This window comes from Oncorhynchus mykiss, chromosome 4 (assembly GCF_057628025.1).
Source record: "Oncorhynchus mykiss isolate SJ-2025 chromosome 4, ASM5762802v1, whole genome shotgun sequence".
Taxonomy (NCBI): domain Eukaryota; kingdom Metazoa; phylum Chordata; class Actinopteri; order Salmoniformes; family Salmonidae; genus Oncorhynchus; species Oncorhynchus mykiss.
The window spans coordinates 7,928,499-7,953,925 of NC_143025.1; the positions used below are offsets into that span (position 1 = coordinate 7,928,499).

At 41.7% G+C, this 25,427-nt stretch overlaps 1 protein-coding gene and 1 non-coding gene across 2 annotated transcripts; both read left to right on the forward strand.

Annotated features, from left to right (window-relative positions):
- Positions 1 to 713: 713 nt before the first annotated feature.
- LOC118945965 (U1 spliceosomal RNA) lies at positions 714 to 877 on the forward strand. The gene has a single exon (XR_005041118.1). It is a non-coding gene; the product is annotated as a U1 spliceosomal RNA (small nuclear RNA).
- On the forward strand, positions 714 to 25,123 carry aqp9a (aquaporin 9a). The gene is made up of 6 exons (XM_036969272.2): positions 714 to 2,261; positions 3,495 to 3,621; positions 5,116 to 5,253; positions 6,882 to 7,000; positions 18,593 to 18,810; positions 23,212 to 25,123. The coding sequence occupies exons 1-6, from the start codon at positions 2,160 to 2,162 to the stop codon at positions 23,420 to 23,422; spliced, it is 915 nt and encodes a 304-aa protein (XP_036825167.1). The 5' UTR covers positions 714 to 2,159; the 3' UTR covers positions 23,423 to 25,123.
- Positions 25,124 to 25,427: the final 304 nt, after the last annotated feature.

The following is a 25,427-nucleotide window of genomic DNA, read 5'->3' on the forward strand; positions in this document are numbered from 1 at the left end:
TCATGCTACTCTTTTATACTTTTGCTTGTGTCTGTCGTTTCTTAACGTTACGGACCGCAGCCATTTTTGAAAATGACCTGTCAAACACACCCCAGTAATGGCTGACATGGGTTCAATAGGATACATTGACTTTCAGATCAATCTATAAGTACGCTAAAGCTTAGTCAGGGATTTGACGCACTGTCTCGACATTTACACCACAAGAAAGAGTAGAAACTAACTGTATCAGCGCTCCCTGTTTCAATGTGCCTGCATGGGTGGCTGTGTGGGACTGGGGAGTGTGGCCACTAGTGGTCCATAGTAGAATTGCAGTCTGGTTTTTAACCACGAGACGAGAAAGGCTAAATAAAATCACAAATTCCATTCACTTGGCTTTATGTGTGTTTCAGAATATTTTTGGATGTACTCAGGGGCATTTATTTATTCATTATTCATTTATTCATTATAGTTTCAGCTATCAGACACGTTTAATATAAATGTTTTTGTTATGCTAATTTATGCAGAATTGCATCCTGGGTAAATTGAAAAACTCATATTTTACGAGTAAAATAACAGTTCAAACGTGTTTTCACCTCTCCATCTACTAGCAGACAAAATAACACTGAACGTTCATTTAAATTATTTGCTTTTTTCCTCAATAGCCGTGGTGCTATAACCATTAGGCTAAAACGTTTGCACGGGAACCAGTATCCCACAGTACTCACGTACAACTCATACTTACCTGGCAAGGGAGACACCGTGATCAAGAAGGCGGTTCACCCAGGGCGAGGCTCAGCCATTGCACTCCGGCTGTGCTGACCCCTGCGAATTTCTCAAATGTGGAAATCTCGATTGCATAATTTCTGGTAGTGGGGGACTGCGTTCGCGCTCTCCCCTGATTTCACTGTGAAAGTAATGTTGTCTCTACTATGGATTCAGTTGATTTGAAGTGAAGGCATCTTTGACATGTTCGTGTTCTTTGCATGTTATTTCTTTATTAGTTGGGGATTCTGATCTGCGTGCTGGAATTGTCAGCCTCTTCCTGATCTTAGTTTTTTTGTAGTAGCTCTGCTGTTTAGAGGACCAACAATCAACAGAGCTTTTCGATGTCCTTCTATTTGGTCGGTGCTGTATCCGATTCATGTGCTGTTTTCTACTGTACAACTGATTTTGGCATAATTAATGAAAATTGTAGGCTGCTATGTTTGGTTCAATTTACTTGCTTTTAAGACTCAGTTTTAAAAAAGTAACTTTATATATTTTACCATAATAAACTCATATAGTTTAGCAGGGTCGGGACTGGTTCGTACTTGTAATGGAGACCGCGTGGGAATAACTAGGCGCTGTACATTTTTACTGATTTTGTCCAGCAGGAGGCGCTGTGTCCCGGTTGTAAAACAGGCACACTTTGCCACTTTACCGTCTCTGCTGCTGTGTGTTGTTTTCTAACAATAACATACTGTTACTAACAATATGCTTTTAGAAATATGTGCAGCAATTAGCAACGTAAGCCACTGCAAAAGTAGAATGTTGGAAAATCATAAAGTAAAACTAAATTATGTTACTCTTTGAAGGTTCTAATGTCATTATCCTTTTACCACTCTCATCCAGAACTTTCAATATCTATTTTACTAATTTTTGCCCCAAAATGCCTATTTGTTTTACCCCCATGGTCTCACTCTGAGACATGCTGAATGGGTGTAGACTAGTGTCTGGTAGGGGTGGAGGACGTGGGAGTGTCTGGTAGGGGTGGAGGACGTGGGAGTGTCTGGTAAGGGTGGAGGACGTGGGAGTGTCTGGTAGGAGTGTCTGGTAGGGGTGGAGGACGTGGGAGTGTCTGGTAGGGGTGGAGGACGTGGGAGTGTCTGGTAGGGGTGGAGGACGTGGGAGTGTCTGGTAGGAGTAGAGGACGTGGGAGTGTCTGGTAGGGGTAGAGGCCGTGGGCGTGTCTGGTAGGGGTAGAGGACGTGGGAGTGTCTGGTATGGGTATTGGATGTGGGAGTGTCTGGTAGGGGTAGAGGACGTGGGAGTGTCTGGTAAGGGTAGAGGCCGTGGGAGTGTCTGGTAGGGGTAGTGGACGTGGGAGTGTCTGGAGGTGGTGAGGATCTAGCGATGCTCCAGAGACACTGTGAGACTGTTGGATAACTGTCAGTTTTGACAGCGCGTTGGCACGGTGATACATGGAGATGAAACACAGGAGAACTATGAGGCAACGCTATGCTCTGAAACATGGGATACTGAAGGAGTTCCTGGCTGAGTTCCTGGGGACTTTTATCTTGGTTGTAAGTACCGCTGGCTTCATATTCAATATGTGTTTTGGTGAGAAATTGCCTCACAAGGGCAATTTGTAACCCCTCAATATGAGTTATCTTATTGAGCAATTACATAAAAAAAATGTATGCTATTTCACATGATTAAATTAGGATTATGATTCAATTAAGGGTAGGATTGTGATCAAATTAGATACATTTTTTATTTAACTAGGCAAGTCAGTTAAGAACAAATTCTTATTTACAATAACAGTTTACCGGGGAACAGTGGGTTATTTGCCCTGTTCAGGAGCAGAATGACAGTTTACCGGGGAACAGTGGGTTATTTGCCCTGTTCAGGAGCAGAATGACAGTTTACCGGGGAACAGTGGGTTATTTGCCCTGTTCAGGAGCAGAATGACAGTTTACCGGGGAACAGTGGGTTATTTGCCCTGTTCAGGAGCAGAATGACAGTTTATCGGGGAACAGTGGGTTATTTGCCCTGTTCAGGAGCAGAATGACAGTTTACCGGGGAACAGTGGGTTATTTGCCCTGTTCAGGAGCAGAATGACAGATTTTGACAGCTCTGGGATTTGATCTAGCAGCCTTTCGGTTACTGGCTCTAACCACTAGGCTACCTGCCACCCCAATTAGGTTAGGGATATAATTAAATTAGGGGTTAGGATTATGATTAAATAAGGGTCAGGTTTAGGATTAGGATTAGGGTTAGTAAAGTGAGTAAAGTGTAATCAGAATTCATTCAAATTCTTACAAACTAAATGTAACTGATAGTATTATACTGAATGGGATTAATGTCTATTTGCTTGGCTAGACATGGACTAACTTCTTCCCTCTCCCTCTCTTCCCTCTCTTCTTCACCTCTCTTCCCTCTTCTCTCTTCTTCCCTCTCTTCTTCACCCCTCTTCTCTCTTCTTCCCTCTCCCTCTCTTCCTTCCCTTACCTCTCTTCCCTCTTCTCTCTTCTTCCTTCTTACCTCTCTCTCTCTTCCCTCTCTTCTTCCCTCCCCCTCTCTTCTTCCCTCTCCCTCTCTTCCTTCTCTTCCCTCTCTCTCTCTTCCTTCTCTTCTCTCTCTCTTCCCTCTCTTCTTCCCTCCCCCTCTCTTCCTTCTCTTTCCCTCTCCCTCTCTTCCTTCTCTTCTCTCTCTCTCCCTCTCGTCCTTCTATTCCCTCTCTTCTTCCCTCTCTTCTTCCCTCTCCCTCTCTTCCCTCTCCGCTTCCCTCTCCCTCTCCTCATCTCCTGTGTTAGTTGTTTGGCGTTGGGTCTGTTGCTCAGACGGTCCTGAGTCGTAATGCCATGGGGGAGACTCTCACCATCCATATAGGCTTCTCTGTAGGACTGATGATGGCAGTGTACGTGGCCGGAGGAGTGTCAGGTAATTATCATATCACACACTATTATAACCACACTACAATTGAGTGTAAGGTAATTATCATATCACACACTATTATAACCACACTACAATTGAGTGTCAGGTAATTATCATATCACATTATAACAATAATACTACAATTGAGTGCGTTTAAAATAGACTTTAAATAAAAAGAAGCCTGTTCTGAAGCAACGGTGCATTGTTAATGTGACAAACTCTCTCTGCCGGTTTGCCAGAGTTTAATGCTGCAGTAAAAGCTGTATCAAAGATGTCTACCTCCCAGTGAAATTATCAGCCAACCTAATACATGGCTGAATGAGGTACAGACAAAAACAGGAAAAAAGATTCACAATGCATTTGTACTATTATGTAATGAATGGTGTTTTGTTATTAATTGGAGTTTGCAGAGATCAATACCTATTCAAATTAGATATTGGAATTCAGTTCAATCAATGAGGGATGCCATCTCAATTAAAACAATAGTTTTTTTTTTTAAAGTTCCTGGAACCTACTGTACTCACTCACTCACTCACTCACTCACACACACACTCACACACACACACACACACACACACACACACACACACACACACACACACACACACACACACACACACACACACACACACACACATACACACACACAGGAGGCTTACTGAAGTGAAACGTTAAGACATTTTAATTGTTTGATGATAACATTGTAACACGAGGCGTTCCTTTAGAGTCATTTAGTTCATGTGACAACATTAAACACCCCCCCCCCCCCCCCCCCCCCCGCTACACCCTGTCAACAGTCATGTTGTCACCTCACGTTCTAGACCGATGCAGAACGTGCCAGCTCCTGTTCACAGTTAATACATCTGAACTAGCGATTGATTTCTCACCCATTGCCCTGTTGTGTTCCAGCCCCATCCAGGCCATTCATAACCTCGGGCAGTAAATGTCCTACAAACTCCATTGATCTAAGGCAGTGGCCTCTCTATGACAGAGACCTATCTCGGCTCCAACACGCTGCTAGGCTGATTGTGAATACAACACGTAGTGACACAGAGAGGGATTGAAAACGGGATAAATTGCCCACAACAACAGTAACATCATGCCGGTTTATGATCACGCTCATGCATTTTAAATATTGTGAAAAGAGACAGGGAGTATAGCTGGTCTTAATATATGTCACTTAGCAGTAATTTCAGCCGCTGGAATTACGTTAAAGTGAGAGCATGTATTTGTAATATGTCTCTTCATCTAATAGTGTAGACGGCTATCTTTCCAACCTCCCCACCCTCTCTCCTCCTTCACTGGCTCATTCTCAATTCGTCCTTGCGTCATTTCTCCCATCCTTTCTCCTCACTTCCCTCTCAAAGAAGATCTGAGGGGGAAGAACCTTTTTGACCTTCTTCAATATGGTTGAGAAGGAGGCAAGGAGATAGGATGGGGAGGAATCACAGGAACAATTATTGAGATAGAGCCATCACCTGGCTCTCTCTTCTCTCCCAGGAGCCCATGTGAACCCTGCTGTCTCCTTGGCCATGGTGATCCTGGGAAAACTCAAGTTCTATAAATTCCCTGTCTATGTCATCGCTCAGTTCCTTGGTGCTTTCTCTGGAGCTGCTGCAGTGTTTGGGCTGTATTATGGTGAGTAGTGTGGCCATGTCTGCATTCTGTTACGGACATCCAAAGTAAATAACAGGAGTTGGACAGTAGAATAAGCCAATCAAAAAAAAGGGGAACGTCTGCTCACTGTTTTGCTGCTCCCAAATGCGATTATTTAATAAAAGCTTACTGTGATACAACAAACAATATGTTGCTGCATTCTGCGATCACCACGGTGATCTGTTGCTGCATTCTGCGATCACCACGGTGATCTGTTGCTGCATTCTGCGATCACCACGGTGATCTGTTGCTGCATTCTGCGATCACCACGGTGATCTGTTGCTGCATTCTGCGATCACCACGGTGATCTGTTGCTGCATTCTGCGATCACCACGGTGATCTGTTGCTGCATTCTGCGATCACCACGGTGATCTGTTGCTGCATTCTGCGATCACCACGGTGATCTGTTTCTGCAGAGTTGTTGATGGAACTGTTCCAACAGATTGCACATGTTTAAAAGCCTTGGGGTGAATTGTAACAAATCAGGTCAACTGGCTTAACTCATATTCCCTGGCAAACAAACACATTTGACATGTTTGTTATGAACAACCAATGTTATGAACTGCTGTTATGATCTTCTGTTATGAACTGCTGTTATGAACTGTTATGAACTGCTGTTATGAACTGTTATGAACTGCTGTTATGAACTATTGTTATGAACTGTTGTTATGATCTTCTGTTATGAACTGCTGTTATGAACTGCTGTTATGAACTGCTGTTATGAACTGTTATGAACTGCTGTTATGAACTGCTGTTATGAACTGCTGTTATGAACTGTTATGAACTGCTGTTATGATCTTCTGTTATGAACTGTTGTTATGAACTGTTGTTATGAACTGCTGTTATGATCTTCTGTTATGAACTGCTGTTATGAACTGTTGTTATGAACTGTTGTTATGATCTTCTGTTATGAACTGTTATGAACTGTTATGAACTGTTGTTATGAACTGTTATGAACTGTTATGAACTGTTATGAACTGCTGTTATGAACTGTTATGAAATGCTGTTATGAACTGTTGTTATGAACTGTTGTTATGAACTGTTATGAACTGCTGTTATGAACTGTTGTTATGATCTTCTGTTATGAACTGGTGTTATGAACTGTTATGAACTGTTATGAACTGCTGTCATGAACTGCTGTTATGAACTATTGTTATGAACTGTTGTTATGAACTGTTGTTATGATCTTCTGTTATGAACTGTTGTTATGAACTGTTATGAACTGCTGTTATGAACTGTTATGAACTGTTGTTATGAACTGTTATGAACTGCTGTTATGAACTGTTATGAACTGCTGTTATGAACTGTTATGAACTGCTGTTATGAACTGCTGTTATGAACTGCTGTTATGAACTGCTATGAACTGCTGTTATTAACAACCAATGTTATGAACTGCTGTTATGATCTTCTGTTATGAACTGTTGTTATGAATTGTTGTCATGTGCTCTTGATGTGAAGAAGTTGTCGCTATCCCGCTTTCTAACCGAGGTGCAATAGAAGATCGACTTGTGAAGCAAACGTCCATCGTCTTATCAATGTGTGCTATTTATCTTTTCATCTTCTGAATGGCTAAGTTTTGTTTTCTAACTGTGACATTGTCATCCATGTAGATGCGTTCATGGACTTCACCAATGGGATTTTATCAGTGACTGGTATTAACGCCACCGGCCACATCTTTGCCTCTTACCCTGCCAGGTCCCTAACCATCCTCGGAGGCATCATAGACCAGGTAAGTGTGTGTGTGTGTGTATGTATGTTGCATCCTATTGTGCCAGGTCCCTAACCATCCTCGGAGGCATCATAGACCAGGTGAGTGTGTGTGTGTGTGTGTGTGTTTTTGTGTGTGTGTGTGTGTGTGTGTGTGTGTGTATGTATGTTGCATCCTACTGTGCCAGGTCTCTGACCATCGTAGATGGCCTCATAGATCAGGTGAGACGAGGTCAAGGGTCACGATGAGAGAGACCAGGGGGGGGGGGAGAAACCGGGAAGAGGGTGGACCGGGGGGGAGGGAGACCAGGGGGAGAGACCAGTATCATGTTCATTAAGCACCACACAGATGAAAATGCTCTGAGGGACTACCTACCACCTACACATTTTAGTTTTTTGTTGCAAAAAAATGTCTGTTGCGTGCCTTAATGAACACCACCTAGGCAAACCAGGCGAGACGAAATCAAGGGGTTGAGAGGAGAGACGACCCCTCTGGTACTCCAGTCTGCTCTAGTTACCAGTAGTTACACAATGTTTTATCAGTTAGCCATTAAACCTTTACATCCCCAGTTCTCTGGGACATGTTGCTAATGCAAATTGATTGTCCCACTTTCCTACACATCACATCCCCTCGTTAGCAGGGTTTTGGGGCCAATGACCCTCGTTCTGATGTTCACACTTACCTACTTAAAACACTTTAACATCAACACAGACACAACACTGTAACAGTCACAATGGTGGTCACAATGGTGGTCTTAGACAGGCTGTCATGATGATGTTATATCCTGTCTTAGACAGTCAGTCATGATGATGTTGTATCCTGTCTTAGACAGTCAGTCATGATGGTGTTACAGTGCCTTGCGAAAGTATTCGGCCCCCTTGAACTTTGCGACCTTTTGCCACATTTCAGGCTTCAAACATAAAGATATAAAACTGTATTTTTTTGTGAAGAATCAACAACAAGTGGGACACAATCATGAAGTGGAACAACATTTATTGGATATTTCAAATTTTTTTAACAAATCAAAAACTGAAAAATTGGGCGTGCAAAATTATTCAGCCCCCTTAAGTTAATACTTTGTAGCGCCACCTTTTGCTGCGATTACAGCTGTAAGTCGCTTGGGGTATGTCTCTATCAGTTTTGCACATCGAGAGACTGACATTTTTTCCCATTCCTCCTTGCAAAACTGCTCGAGCTCAGTGAGGTTGGATGGAGAGCATTTGTGAACAGCAGTTTTCAGTTCTTTCCACAGATTCTCGATTGGATTCAGGTCTGGACTTTGACTTGGCCATTCTAACACCTGGATATGTTTATTTTTGAACCATTCCATTGTAGATTTTGCTTTATGTTTTGCATCATTGTCTTGTTGGAAGACAAATCTCCGTCCCAGTCTCAGGTCTTTTGCAGACTCCATCAGGTTTTCTTCCAGAATGGTCCTGTATTTGGCTCCATCATTCTTCCCATCAATTTTAACCATCTTCCCTGTCCCTGCTGAAGAAAAGCAGGCCCAAACCATGATGCTGCCACCACCATGTTTGACAGTGGGGATGGTGTGTTTCGCTGTGTTGCTTTTACGCCAAACATAACATTTTGCATTGTTGCCAAAAAGTTCAATTTTGGTTTCATCTGACCAGAGCACCTTCTTCCACATGTTTGGTGTGTCTCTCAGGTGGCTTGTGGCAAACTTTAAACAACACTTTTTATGGATATCTTTAAGAAATGGCTTTCTTCTTGACACTCTTCCATAAAGGCCAGATTTGTGCAATATACGACTGATTGTTGTCCTATGGACAGAGTCTCCCACCTCAGCTGTAGATCTCTGCAGTTCATCCAGAGTGATCATGGGCCTCTTGGCTGCATCTCTGATCAGTCTTCTCCTTGTATGAGCTGAAAGTTTAGAGGGACGGCCAGGTCTTGATAGATTTGCAGTGGTCTGATACTCCTTCCATTTCAATATTATCGCTTGCACAGTGCTCCTTGGGATGTTTAAAGATTGGGAAATATTTTTGTATCCAAATCCGGCTTTAAACTTCTTCACAACAGTATCTCGGACCTGCCTGGTGTGTTCCTTGTTCTTCATGATGCTCTCTGCGCTTTTAACGGACCTCTGAGACTATCACAGTGCAGGTGCATTTATACGGAGACTTGATTACACACAGGTGGATTGTATTTATCATCATTAGTCATTTAGGTCAACATTGGATCATTCAGAGATCCTCACTGAACTTCTGGAGAGAGTTTGCTGCACTGAAAGTAAAGGGGCTGAATCATTTTGCACGCCCAATTTTTCAGTTTTTGATTTGTTAAAAAAGTTTTAAATATCCAATAAATGGGTTGGTTGCAAAGTTCAAGGGGGCCGAATACTTTCGTAAGGCACTGTATATCCTGTCTTAGACAGTCAGTCATGATGATGTTATATCCTGTCTTAGACAGTCAGTCATGATGGTGTTATATCCTGTCTTAGACAGTCAGTCATGATGATGTTATATCCTGTCTTAGACAGTCAGTCATGATGGTGTTATATCCTGTCGTCAGAATAACATTACGTTCTCACAGCAAATATAGAGAATAACATTATTCTCACAACAAATATAAAGAATAACATTACCACTGAAGAATGTTACCTAAAATGACTTTTCCCCCTAATAACAATGTGAAATGAACATCTGTACAGAAAGACTCAGATGAAGGCCAAATTACAGAGGAGGAACTTCTTGATGCAATTCATTCCTTTCAGTCTGGAAAAACTCCAGGGTTCGAGTTATATCAAACTTTTTTTGATGTAACTCATTAACGTGTTTTAATTAACCACTCATATACACACATTGATTATTTGATTATCAGACATTCAACATGAAGGTCTGATTTCATTATTACTGAAACAGGATCCAAGTGGTGTATATGTAAAGATCTAGTCCATTTAAAACATTGGAGGCCCCTTACACTTCAGTGTTGTGATGCAAACATTTTTGCAAAATGCATAGCGCATAGAATTAAGAAGGTATTGTTGGATATTATTCATCCTAATCAGACAGGTTGTTTACATGGACGATACATTGGAGGTAAATATAAGACAAGTACTTGAAACAATAGAACACTATGAAACGCCTGGGAAATCAGGCCTGGTATTCATAGCTGACTTTAAAAACGCCTTTGATAAAGTAGGACTAGAATTTATATATTTGTATTTTGGAGAATCTCTTTTAAAATGGGTAAAAGTTATGTATAGTAACCCTTGGTGTAAAATAGTAAATAATGGCTACATCTCAGAAAGTATTGAACTGTCAAAAGGACAAATCATTGGCCATCCCATTCAACAGTACAATGAATGTCATTGCTGTCTTTTTTATTTGATTTTTTTTAAAAAGGGCAAAAACAAGGTTGTCCATTGTCTCAGTATCTATTGGCTCTGGCCATCAAAATGTTAGGTATCAGAAGAACCAACAATAATATGAAGGGGTTAAAAATCCAGGGCTTTTAAACAAAAGTGTCAATCTATGCCAGTGACTCAAGTTCTCTCTTAAGCCTGGAATCTGGATCCCTGTACTGAATGCCCAATCTCATTGAGAATCTGGATCCCTGTACTGAATGCCCAATCTCATTGAGAATCTGGATCCCTGTACTGAATGCCCAATCTCATTGAGAATCTGGATCCCTGTACTGAATGCCCAATCTCATTGAGAATCTGGATCCCTGTACTGAATGCCCAATCTCATTGAGAATCTGGATCCCTGTACTGAATGCCCAATCTCATTGGGCATTCAGTACAGGGATCCAGATTCTCAATGAATGTACTGAATGCTCAATCTCATTGAGAATCTGGATCCCTGTACTGAATGCCCAACCTCATTGAGAATCTGGATCCCTGTACTGAATGCCCAATCTCATTGAGAATCTGGATCCCTGTACTGAATGCCCAATCTCATTGAGAATCTGGATCCCTGTACTGAATGCCCAATCTCATTGAGAATCTGGACTATTTACCTCTCTGGACTTAAACCTAATTATGCTAAGTGTACCATATTGCTTATGGCATAATTAAAATACACACATTTTACATTCGTCTGTAGTTTATCAGTAAAAAATGGTCTGCCGGTGAAGAAGACATACTTGGCGTTCACATCCCGAAATATATAAATGAACTCACTGCAACAAATTTCAATAGAGAGTTAGCGAAACAATAAGCAAGATCTTGCAACCGTGGAGAGGGGAAATACCTGTATTTATGGAAAATCACACTGATTAACTCTTCAGTCATATCATAGTTGACTTATTTCCCTATGGTGCTGCCTACTCCAGACTAAACTTTTTTTATTTATTTATTATATGAGCAAAAAAATATTTAACTTGATTTGGAATGCCAATCAGACTAAATTAAACGTGCATGTTTATATAATGAAAATGAGTTTCCCACTAAAAGCTTCAGTCGTACAAATGTTTATATTTAAATAAGAACGGGTTCTCCAGTAGATTAGTACGAATGGCTGTGATTGGAGAAAACTGAGGATGACTCAACACCTTTGTAGGTACTCCACAATAATAACCTAAATGACAGAGTTAAATGAAGGAAGCCTGGTCACAATACAAATATTCCAAAACATGCATCCTGTTTGCAACAAGGCACTAAAGTAAAACTGCAAAAAATATGGCAAATAAATTAACTTTATGTCCTGAATACAAAGCGTTACGTTTGAGGCAAATCCAACACAACACATCACTGAGTACCACTCTTCATATTTTCAAGCATGGTGGTGGCTGCATCATGTTATAGGTATGCTTGTCATCGTCAAGAGCTAGGGAGTTTTTTAGGATACAAATAAATGGAATAGAGCTAAGCACAGGCAAAGGCTCTGGCTCTGTCTGCTTTCCAACATAAACAGGGAGACAAATTCAACTTTCAGCATGCCAATAACTTAAAACACAAGGCCAAAGTTGGTTACCAATACGAGATTGAATGCTCCTGAGTGGCCTAGTTACAGTTTTGACTTTAATCGGCTCGAAAATCTATGGTAAGACTTGGAAATGACTGTCTAGCAATGGTCAACAACTAACTTGATGGAGCTTGAAGAATTGTTTAATGTGCAAATATTGTACAATCCACGTGTGCAAAGCTGATTCAAACATGTACTGACCCAGGGGTGTAAATACTTATGTAAATGAGATATTTCTCTATTTCATTTTCAATAAATTTGAAAACATTTCTAAAAACATGTTTTCACTTGGTCATTATGGGATTGGGTATTGTGTCAGTGAAATGTTTTTTTTTTAAATCAATTTTGAATTCAGGCTGTAACAGAACAAAATGTGTAATAAGTCCAGGGGTATGAATACTTTCTGAAGGCACTGTATACCAGTTTCATTTGAGAAACAAAATGTTGACAGTGGCGCCATAAAGGTTGGAAAATAGGTGGGAAGAGATTTTCGATGTTTTGTTTTCATGGTGCATCATTTATGAACTGATACACAAAGCAACACTCAATTTAAATGATCATGTAAAACTCTTGCCACCTACAGAATGTTATGTCCTGTATATGGGGCATACAACCATTTATTTTAATTTGATTTATTTATCCCAGCTCTGCAGATTTTGCTGCAAAGGGACAGAATCATTAGATCACTTCTTTTGGTATTGCCCCTATGTAGCTTGTTTCTGGTCACAGGTTCAAGAGCGGCTGACAAATCTATTCATTTACCTGAAACGAACCCTACAAATAGCACTGTTTTTGAGATTTGGAAACCCATAGACAATCAATCAACAATATAATATACAAATCGTTAGTAAAATATGAGTCTTTAATATACAATCTGTAAATACTATGCGATTATAAAAGTTCAGAATGTATGTAAAACAGCACAGTTTAAACATATATTGCCCATTAAATCATAAGTCTGTGGTTTACGGTGAAAGGTGGGATGGACTGAGAGTAGCTTTACAGAGATAGGTGGGATGGACTGAGTAGCTTTACAGAGATAGGTGGGATGGACTGAGAGTAGATTTACAGAGATAGGTGGGCTGGGCTGAGAGTAGCTTTACAGAGATAGGTGGGATGGACTGAGAGTAGCTTTACAGAGATAGGTGGGATGGACTGAGAGTAGCTTTACAGAGATAGGTGGGATGGACTGAGAGTAGCTTTACAGAGATAGGTGGAATGGGCTGAGAGTAACTTTACAGAGATGGGTGGGATGGGCTGAGAGTAGCTTTACGGAGATAGGTGGGATGGGCTGAGAGTAGCTTTACAGAGATAGGTGGGATGGGCTGAGAGTAGCTTTACAGAGATAGGTGGGATGGGCTGAGAGTAGCTTTACAGAGATAGGTGGGATGAGCTGAGAGTAGCTTTACAGAGATAGGTGGGATGGGCTGAGAGTAGCTTTACAGAGATAGGTGGGATGGGCTGAGAGTAGCTTTACGGAGATAGGTGGGATGGGCTGAGTAGCTTTACGGAGATAGGTGGGATGGACTGAGAGTAGCTTTACGGAGATAGGTGGGATGGACTGAGAGTAGCTTTACGGAGATAGGTGGGATGGGCTGAGAGTAGCTTTACGGAGATGGGTGGGATGGGCTGAGAGTAGCTTTACGGAGATAGGTGGGATGGGCTGAGAGTAGCTTTACGGAGATAGGTGGGATGGGCTGAGAGTAGCTTTACAGAGATAGGTGGGATGGGCTGAGAGTAGCTTTACAGAGATAGGTGGGATGGGCTGAGAGTAGCTTTACAGAGATAGGTGGGATGGGCTGAGAGTAGCTTTACAGAGATAGGTGGGATGGGCTGAGAGTAGCTTTACGGAGATAGGTGGGATGGGCTGAGTAGCTTTACAGAGATAGGTGGGATGGACTGAGAGTAGCTTTACAGAGATAGGTGGGATGGACTGAGAGTAGCTTTACGGAGATAGGTGGGATGGGCTGAGAGTAGCTTTACGGAGATGGGTGGGATGGGCTGAGAGTAGCTTTACGGAGATGGGTGGGATGGGCTGAGAGTAGCTTTACGGAGATGGGTGGGATGGACTGAGAGTAGATTTACAGAGATAGGTGGGCTGGGCTGAGAGTAGCTTTACAGAGATAGGTGGGATGGACTGAGAGTAGCTTTACAGAGATAGGTGGGATGGACTGAGAGTAGCTTTACAGAGATAGGTGGGATGGACTGAGAGTAGCTTTACAGAGATAGGTGGAATGGGCTGAGAGTAACTTTACAGAGATGGGTGGGATGGGCTGAGAGTAGCTTTACGGAGATAGGTGGGATGGGCTGAGAGTAGCTTTACAGAGATAGGTGGGATGGGCTGAGAGTAGCTTTACAGAGATAGGTGGGATGGGCTGAGAGTAGCTTTACAGAGATAGGTGGGATGAGCTGAGAGTAGCTTTACAGAGATGGATGGGCTGAGAGTAGCTTTACAGAGATAGGTGGGATGGGCTGAGAGTAGCTTTACGGAGATAGGTGGGATGGGCTGAGTAGCTTTACGGAGATAGGTGGGATGGACTGAGAGTAGCTTTACGGAGATAGGTGGGATGGACTGAGAGTAGCTTTACGGAGATAGGTGGGATGGGCTGAGAGTAGCTTTACGGAGATGGGTGGGATGGGCTGAGAGTAGCTTTACGGAGATAGGTGGGATGGGCTGAGAGTAGCTTTACGGAGATAGGTGGGATGGGCTGAGAGTAGCTTTACAGAGATAGGTGGGATGGGCTGAGAGTAGCTTTACAGAGATAGGTGGGATGGGCTGAGAGTAGCTTTACAGAGATAGGTGGGATGGGCTGAGAGTAGCTTTACAGAGATAGGTGGGATGGGCTGAGAGTAGCTTTACGGAGATAGGTGGGATGGGCTGAGTAGCTTTACGGAGATAGGTGGGATGGACTGAGAGTAGCTTTACGGAGATAGGTGGGATGGACTGAGAGTAGCTTTACGGAGATAGGTGGGATGGGCTGAGAGTAGCTTTACGGAGATGGGTGGGATGGGCTGAGAGTAGCTTTACGGAGATGGGTGGGATGGACTGAGAGTAGCTTTACGGAGATGGGTGGGATGGACTGAGAGTAGCTTTACGGAGATGGGTGGGATGGGCTGAGAGTAGCTTTAAGGAGATGGGTGGGATGGGCTGAGAGTAGCTTTAAGGAGATGGGTGGGATGGGCTGAGAGTAGCTTTACAGAGATAGGTGGGATGGACTGAGAGTAGCTTTACAGAGATGGGTGGGATGGGCTGAGGTGTAGCTTTACAGAGATAGGTGGAATGGGCTGAGAGTAGCTTTACAGAGATGGATGGGCTGAGAGTAGCTTTACGGAGATAGGTGGGATGGGCTGAGAGTAGCTTTAAGGAGATGGGTGGGATGGGCTGAGAGTAGCTTTACAGAGATAGGTGGGATGGACTGAGAGTAGCTTTACAGAGATGGGTGGGATGGGCTGAGGTGTAGCTTTACAGAGATAGGTGGAATGGGCTGAGAGTAGCTTTACAGAGATGGATGGGCTGAGAGTAGCTTTACAGAGATAGGTGGGATGGACTGAGAGTAGCTTTACAGAGATGGGTGGGATGGGCTGAGAGTAGCTTTACAGAGATAGGTGGAATGGGCTGAGAGTAGCTTTACAGAGATGGGTGGGATGGGCTGAGAGTAGCTTTACGGAGATAGGTGGGATGGGCTGAGAGTAGCTTTACGGAGATAGGTGGGATGGACTGAGAGTAGCTTTACGGAGATAGGTGGGATGGGCTGAGTAGCTTTACGGAGATAGGTGGGATGGACTGAGAGTAGCTTTACGGAGATAGGTGGGATGGACTGAGAGTAGCTTTACGGAGATGGGTGGGATGGGCTGAGAGTAGCTTTACGGAGATAGGTGGGATGGACTGAGAGTAGCTTTACGGAGATAGGTGGGATGGGCTGAGAGTAGCTTTACGGAGATGGGTGGGATGGGCTGAGAGTAGCTTTACGGAGATGGGTGGGATGGGCTGAGAGTAGCTGAGGGGTGGGTTAAAAGGCCTGTAGTAGTTAGGACCAAAAAATACTATACAGTGCAAACGGAAAGTATTCAGACCCCTTGACTTTTTCCATATTTTGTTGCATTACAGCCTTATTCTAAAATGTTTTTTAGAAATGTTAAGGTCCCCAAGATCACAGTGGCCTCCATTATTCTTAAATGGAGGAAGTTTGTGACCACCAAGACTCTTCCAAGAGCTTGACGCCCAACCAAACTGAGCAATCGGGGCGGAAGGGCCTTGGGTCAGGGAGGTGACCAAGAACCCTCTGGTCACTCTGACAGAGCACCAGAGTTCCTCTGTGGAGATGGCAGAACCTTCCAGAAGGACAACCATCTCTGCAGCACTCCACCAATCAGGCCTTTATGGTAGAGTGGCCAGACGGAAGCCACTACTCACTAAAAGGCACATGACATCCCGCTTGGAGTTTGCCAAAAAGGCACCTAAAGGACTCTCAGAATATGAGAAACAAGATAATCTGATCTGATGTAATCAAGATTGAACTCTTTGGCCTGAATGCCAAGCTTCACGTCTGGAGAAAACTTGGCACCATCCCTACGGTGAAGCATGGTGATGGCAGCAACATGCTGTGGGGATGTTTTTCAGCAGCAGGGACTGGGAGACTAGTCAGGATGGAGGGAAAGATGAATGCAGCAAAGTACAGAGAGATCCTTAATGAAAACCTGCTCCAGAGCGCTCAGGACCTCAGACTGGGGCGAAGGTTCACCTTCCAACAGGACAAGCACACAGCCAAGACAATGAAGGAGTGACTTCGGGACAAGTCTCTGAATGTCCTTGATTGACCCAGCCAGGGCCTGGACTTGAACATCTCTGGAAGAGACCTGAAAATAGCTGTGCAGCAACGCTCCCCATCCAACCTGACAGAGCTTGAGAGGATCTGCAGAGAAGAATGGGAGAAACTCCCCAAATACAGGTGTAACAAGCTTGTAGAGTCATACCCAAGAAGACTCGAGGCTGTAATCGCTGCTAAAGGTGTTTCAACAAAGTACTGAGTAAAGAGTCTGAATACTTATGTAAATGTGATATTTTAGTTTTTAAAATATTTAATACATCTAAAAATCTGTTGTTGCTTTGTTGATGAAGATTATTATTTTTTAAATCCATTTTAGAATAAGCCTGTAACGTAAAAAATAAATGTAAAAAAAGTCAAGGGGTCTAAATACTTAACGTATGTTCTGTATACTGCATGTGTATCTATCAAATAACTACATTTTGCTTTGTAACTATAAATGCAAAAAAAGTGCCGTGTTTGTCAAATTGATGTGGAGTGGTCATGTAACAAAACAAAGAGGGCGGCCAATAATAATATAACAAATATAAAGAATAACATTATTCTCACAACAAATATAAAGAATAACATTACATTCTCACAACAAATATAAAGAATAACATTATTCTCACAACAAATATAAAGAATAACATTATTCTCACAACAAATATAAAGAATAACATTATTCTCACAACAAATATAAAGAATAACATTATTCTCACAACAAATATAAAGAATAACATTATTCTCACAACAAATATAAAGAATAACATTACGTTCTCACAACAAATATAAAGAATAACATTATTCTCACAACAAATATAAAGAATAACATTACGTTCCCCCAACAAATATAAAGAATAACATTATTCCCCCAACAAATATATGTTTAAATGTTTATATAACTAGGCAAGTCAGTTAATAAAAATATATTATTTACAATGACGGCCTACCCTGGCCAAACCCTAACTCGGCCAAACCCTAACTCGGCCAAACCCTAACTCGGCCAAACCTGGACGACACTGGGCAAATTGTGCACCGCCCTATGGGATGTAATGCAGCCTGGATGAAGAATAACATTATGTTCTCCCAACAAATATAAAGAATAACATTTCAACAATTTTCTTTATATCCTGCTGGAATATTAAAAATAAATGAAAATATCACCAGGTATTACTGATGTCCTTTTATTTAAATGATCAACCAGTGTCCATTTCCTTCCTGAATTGACTAAATTGAAATGTAATTGACCCAATGCTGTTGTCAACAATTTAAATAATCTTACCACAGAGATTTTAAACCCAGAGGTGCAACATTGAGCGTTTTCCAAAACAGACCAGACCGGGGTTTTAGAAGTCAATGAGAGAAGTGAAAAGCTCTTCCTTAATCATTATTTTTTTTTTTTTAATCTAAAGGAACAACCAAGATTGGACCCAATGTCTTCAGTAATTGAACATGTTATTACTACAACCTCGTGAGTGACAAACTGATAAAAATAAAAAAATCTTCAAAAACAACTTTATATCAAAGAAGTGCCTTTTTAATTTGACGGCCTTCACACACACAGTTCATCGTGAGATGACCGTTAGCCTCGATCATGTGTTTCTACACATGAGTTTAGCTAGCCAATGTCGCCATGACATCTCCGACAAGCGTGAACAGGGATTCTGCCCCTCTTCATACTGTATTCTTTGATTGTACTCTGCAGGAAGCGTGAACAGGGATTCTGCCCATCTTCATACTGTATTCTTTGATTGTACTCTGCAGGAAGCGTGAACAGGGATTCTGCCTATCTTCATACTGTAGTCTTTGTACTCACCAGGCAGCGGGAACAGGGATTCTGCCCATCTTCATACTGTATTCTTTGTACTCTCCAGGCAGCAGGAACAGGCATGCTGGTGTTGTGTATCCTGGCCATCAGCGATGGGAAGAACATCGGCGCCCCTAGAGGCATGGAGCCACTGTGCATCGGCCTGATCATCATGGCTATCGGAGTGTCCATGGGGCTGAACTGTGGGTACCCCCTCAACCCTGCCAGGGACCTGGGGCCACGACTCTTTACTGCTGTAGCAGGCTGGGGTTGGGAGGTGTTCAGGTAACTCATAATATAATACTGTATAATTTAATATATGCGGCTAAGATTAGAGGTAAGTACCACCTCAACCCTGCCAGACATCCGGGTCATGGCACTTCACTGCAGTAGCAGACTGGGGAGTCTTCAGGTAACTCATATAGAAGGGTTCAGGTAACTCATATAGAAGTGTTCAGGTAACTCATGTAGAAGGGTTCAGGTAACTCGTATAGAAGGGTTCAGGTAACTCATGTAGAAGTGTTCAGGTAACTCATATAGAAGGGTTCAGGTAACTCATACAGAAGGGTTCATGTAACTCATGTCGATCAAAGACTAGACCAGTGTTTCACAAACTTCTAGTTCCACTTACTGGATCTATTCCAAAAAGTAGCTTGGTTATTAGTTGACCGTTTTAGTCAAATCGTCCTTTGATTGTCTGGTACTGATAGGTGAAAAAAAACAACCGTGTGTTGATTGGTGTTATATAACCTCACATGCATAGCAACACATCACAACACATCACATGCAGTCAATGTTAGCTAATTATCTGTTGTCATGCTCTGTGCTAACCCCGTTGGGTTGCCTACTATTGAATTGTACTTGGATTCCTTTAATTGAACTTTCAAAAGCATTGGAGCTTGGAAAGTAGACTGAGATGTAAATTATAATGGTGCTGTAAAAAACAAACAGTTGTCGTTTTGGATAATTCTGTGACGGTTGCATTTAGACGCACTTATAGTGCATTTAGACCCTTTAACTTTTTCCACATTTTATGACGTTACAGCCTTATTCTAAAATGGATTAAATCTCTTTTTTTTACCCTCAATCTCTGCACACTACCCCATAATGACAAAGAGAAAACAGGTTTTTAGAAATGTTTGCAAATGTATTACAAATAAACAGAAATGCCTTATTTACATACCTAAGTATTCAGACCCTTTGATATGAGACAGTATATTGAGCTCTGGTGCATGCCGTTGTCATTGATCATCCGTGAGACGTTTCTACGAGGTGATTGGAATCCACCTGTGGTAAATTAAATTGATTGGACATGATTTGGAAAGGCACACACCTCTCTATATAAGGTATCACAGTTGACAGTGCATGTCAGAGCAAAAAAAAAAAGAAAACAAGCCGTGAGGTCGAAGGAATTTTCCATAGAGCGCCAAGACAGGATTGTGTCGAGGCACAGATCTGGGGAAAGGTTGCAAAACATTTCTGCAGCATTGAAGGTCAACAAACAACACAGTGGCCTCCATCGTTCTTAAATTAAGGATCGGACCCTTTTTAAAAATGTCCACCTAAAATCACATACCCAAATCTAACTGTCTGTAGCTCAGGACCTGAAATAAGGACACATTTCCGTATATTCTTGATACTATTTGAAAGGGAACACTTTGAAGTTTGTGGAAATGTGAAATTAATATAGGAGAATATAACACATTAGATATTGTAAAAGATAATACAAACAAAAAAAACATTAGTTTATATATATATATTTCCCTTCATCTTTGAAATGCAAGAGAAAGGCCATACATTCAGATAGGAGTCTAAGTGTAATTTAGGTTTTGGCCAACAGATGGCAGCAGGGTGTGTGCAAAGTTTCAGACTGATCCAGTAAATATATACATCACTGCACAGTATTTTGTGTCAAGTCTGCCAGGAGTTTGCCCAAATGTGCCGAATTGGTCAATTGATACATTTTCAAGTATATACAGTTGAAGTCGGAAGTTTACATACACTTAGGTTGGAATCATTAAAACTAATTTTTCAACCACTCCACAAATTTCTTGTTAACAAAATATAATTTTGGCAAGTCGGTTAGGACATCTACTTTGTGCATGACACAAGTCATTTTTCCACAGACAGATTATTTCACTTATAATTCACTGTCTCACAATTCCAGTGGGTCAGAAGTTTACATACACTAAGTTGACTGTGCCTTTAAACAGCTTGGAAATTCCAGACAATGGCTTTAGAAGATTCTGATAGGCTAATTTACATCATTTTAGTCTATTGGAGGTGTACCTGTGGATGTATTTCAAGGCCTACCTTCAAACTCATTGCCTCTTTGCTTGACATCATGGGAAAATCTAAAGAAATCAGCTAAGACCCCAGAAAAACATTGTAGACCTCCACAAGTATGTTGCATCCTTCCAAATACCTGAAGGTACTACGTTCATCTGTACAAACAATAGTACGCAAGTATAAACACCATGGGACCACGAAGCCGTCACACCGCTCAGGAAGGAGACGTGTTCTGTCTCCTGGAGATGAATGTACATTGGTGCGAAAGTGCAAATCAATCCCAGAACAACAGCAAAGGACCTTGTAAAGATGCTGGAGGAAACGGGTACAAAAGTATCTATATCCACAGTAAAACGAGTCCTATATCGATATAACCTGAAAGGCCGCTCAGTAAGGAAGAAGCAACTGCTCCAAAACCACCATAAAAAAGCCAGACTACGATTTGCAACTGCACATGGGGACAAAGATCATACTTTTTGGAGAAATGTCCACTAGTCTGATGAAACAAAAATAGAACTGTTTGGCCATAATGACCATCGTTATGTTTGGAGGAAAAAGGGGAACGCTTGCAAGCCGAAGAACACCATCCCAACCATGAAGCACGGGGGTGGCAGCATCATGTTGTGGGGGTGCTTTGCTGCAGGAGGGACTGGTGCACTTCATAAAATAGATGGCATCATGAGGCAGGAAAATGATGTGGCTATATTGAAGCAACATCTCAAGACATCAGTCAGAAAGTTCAAGCTTGGTCGCCAATGGGTCTTCCAAATGGACAATGACCCCAAGCATACTTCCAAAGTTGTGGCAAAATGGCTTAAGGACAAAGTCAAGGTATTGGCGTGGCCATCACAAAGCCCTGACCTCAATCCTATAGAAAATTTGTGGGCAGAACTGAAAAAGCGTGTGCGAGCAAGGAGGCTTACAAACCTGACTCAGTTATACCAGCTCTGTAAGGAGGAATGGGCCAAAATTCACCCAACTTATTGCAGGAAGCTTCTGGAAGGCAACCCGAAACATTTGACCCAAGTTAAACAATTTAAAGGCAATGATATCAAATACTAATTGAGTGTATTTAAACTTCTGACCCACTAGGAATGTGATGAAGAAAATAAAACCTGATTCTCTCAACTATTGTTCTGACATTTCACATTCAGGAATTGTGAAAAACTGAGTTTAGATGTATTTGGCTGAGGTGTATGTAAACTTCCAACTGTACATTCTACAGAACCCACTGAGTATAACCTACAATACTTTCCAGAGTTCCTCTGTGGAGATGGGAGAACCTTCCAGAAGGACAACCATCTCTGCAGCACTCCACCAATCAGGCCTTTATGGTAGAGTAGCCAGATGAAAGCTACTCCTCAGTAAAAGGCACATGACAGCCTGCTTGGAGTTTGCCAAAAGGCACCTAAAGGACTCTCAGACCATGAAAAACAAGATTCTCTGGTCTGATGAAACCAAGATTGAACACTTTGGTCTGAATGCCAAGTGTCACGTCTGGAGGAAACCTGGAACCATCCCTACGGTGAAGCAAGGTGGTGGCAGCATCATGCTGTGGGGATGTTTTTCAGTGGCAGGTACTGGGAGACTAGTTAGGATGGAGGGAAAGATGAACAGAGCAAAGTAGAGAGAGATCCTTGATGAAAACCTGCTCCAGAGCGCTCAGGACCTCAGACTGGGGCGAAGGTTCACCTTCCAACAGGACAAAGACGCTAACCACACAGCCAAGACAACGCAGGAGTGGCTTCAGGACAAGTCTCTGAATATCCTCGAGTGGCCCAGCAAAAAGCCCGGACTTGAACATGATCGGATATCTCTGGAGAGACCTGAAAATAGCTGTGCAGTGATGCTCCCCATCCAACCTGACAGAGCTTCAGAAGATTTGCCGAGAAGAATGGGAGAAACTCCTAAAATACATGTGTGCCAAGCTTGTAGCATCATACCCAAGAAGACTCGAGGCTGTAATCGCTGCCAAAGGTGCTTTAATCTACTTATGTAAATGTCCTATTTCATATTTTTATTTCTAATACATTTGCAAACATTTAAAAAACTGTTTTTGCTTTGTCACTATGGGGTATTGTGATGTCACTATGGGGTATTGTGATGTCATTATGGGGTGTTGTGTGTAGATTGATGAGGGGGGAAAAAACAATTCAATCAATTTTAGAATAAGGCTGTAATGTAACAAAATGTGTAAAAAGTCAAGGGGTCTGAATACTTTCCCGAATGCACCGTACAAGGCTTAACAAAGTATTTCTAAGTGTGGCTCGACGCGTCACAGCATTATCCAGATAATGTGTTCTTATACCTTCATCTATTGCATGTGTTATGTGTTCTTGTAATGTGTGTGTGTGTGTGTGTATATATATGTGTGTGTGTGTGCCTACCTATACACAGCACTTCAGACTACTGGTGGTGGGTCCCGGTGGCGGGGCCGATGATAGGAGGCGTGGTCGGGGCTCTGGTCTACTTCCTGTTCATCGAGATGCATCACAAACAGCCTGAGAAACCCCACGAGGAGGAAGAGGAGGAGGACGAAGAGGAGGAAGAAGATCTGGAGGAGGACAGCAGTCTTAAGGACAAATATGAGATGATTACCATGAGTTAAAGAGTCAGAGAGATTCATTCACTTGTCAAGGACTTTAAAAGAAAATGTCTGTCTGTCTGGTTCAGATCAATGTTACTGTAAAGTCAATCAGGAGAGGAATGTCATGTTGGGAGCCAAATACACACACACACACACACACACCAAGGACAGGCTTGCTCTCTCAGTGTGCTATGGTGAAACCCTGTGGTAGAGGGAGTAGAAGAGTTCTAGCCTGTTATTACACGTCATAGCCTTTAGTAACCAGGCCGGTATGCTACGTATGAGTGAACGATCAGAGTACGGTTTATAGCCTGTTATTACATGTCATAGCCTTTAGTAACCAGACTGGTGTGCTACTTATGAGCGACTGATCACAGTACAAGGCCTTTTAGCCCACTGCTGATGGGCGCTCCAATAGTCAGTCTACATGGAGAAACCCTGTAGAACAGGTTACTGTTACTGTTTTAGTAGGTAAAGATACAGAATGGTTAGTTCATAATGATGTGCTTATATGTAGCAATCCGCAACACTGGAAAAGTAATATTATGTATATATAATATTTCACCCCTTACGATTCCATTTGGACTACACCTCTGTCAGTTTTATGTAAATGAGATTCCATTTGGACTACACCTGTCAGTTTTATGTAAATGAGATTCCATTTGGACTACACCTGTCAGTTTTATGTAACTGAGATTCCATTTGGACTACACATGTCAGTTTTATGTAAATGAGATTCCATTTGGACTACACATGTCAGTTTTATGTAAATGAGATTCCATTTGGACTACACCTGTCAGTTTTATGTAACTGAGATTCCATTTGGACTACACATGTCAGTTTTATGTAAATGAGATTCCATTTGGACTACACCTCTGTCAGTTTTATGTAAATGAGATTCAATTTGGACTACACCTGTCAGTTTTATGTAAATGAGATTCCATTTGGACTACACCTGTCAGTTTTATGTAAATGAGATTCCATTTGGACTAGACCTGTCAGTTTTATGTAACTGAGATTCCATTTGGACTACACATGTCAGTTTTATGTAAATTAGATTCCATTTGGACTACACATGTCCGTTTTATGTAAATGAGATTCCATTTGGACTAGACCTGTCAGTTTTATGTAACTGAGATTCCATTTGGACTACACATGTCAGTTTTATGTAACTGAGATTCCATTTGGACTACACCTGTCCGTTTTATGTAAATGAGATTCCATTTGGACTACACCTGTCCGTTTTATGTAAATGAGATTCCATTTGGACTACACCTGTCAGTTTTATGTAAATGAGATTCATGCAGACAATTAACCCAGACCCATTTGATGACATTTTTGTTGTTGTAGTAATGTCTGCGTTGTAATTGCAGAAGGTATAGCTTTAATGTAGGCTTTAGATTGCAATTTTGACCATACACTTCATACTCACCGAAAGAGACCACGTGCGCCACGTGCGTATCTAAAAAAACCCTGAGAAATAACAAATATAACAACTACCACTGTTACAATTCATGAATTTCATGTATGGCAGTTATAAGTTTTGTTGCCATTGTATAATATTCAATTATTATGTTTGTTTATTGTTGTGCTTTTTCTGTTTTTGATTTTGTATTGTTGTCATGGAAATAGTATCCAAACTATTTCAATGTGACAAATGTATTCCTGTTTGTGTAAACAAATATTATTACTTGGATGCATAATAAAAATTAATAAAAAATGGTGTCTTGTATTTTTTTAAGTAAAACTTGTTACCATGGCACCGAGGAGTGAAATAGCCTGGTCCCAGAGTTGTTTGTGTTGTCTTGACAACTCATTTGGGCATTCACATGACAACAACCATAGGAGTTAAATAGATATGGAACCAGGCTTGGTCGCAAAAAACACATTGATAAAGTTTGTTGGTAGAAAACCTGTTGCATAATGCCATCACTTTTGGCCATTCATTTATAACCAAACAGACTCATAAAGGCTCCTGTTCTGTAATGTGACAGATTAAACCACCATGATCCAATGACTGGCTGCC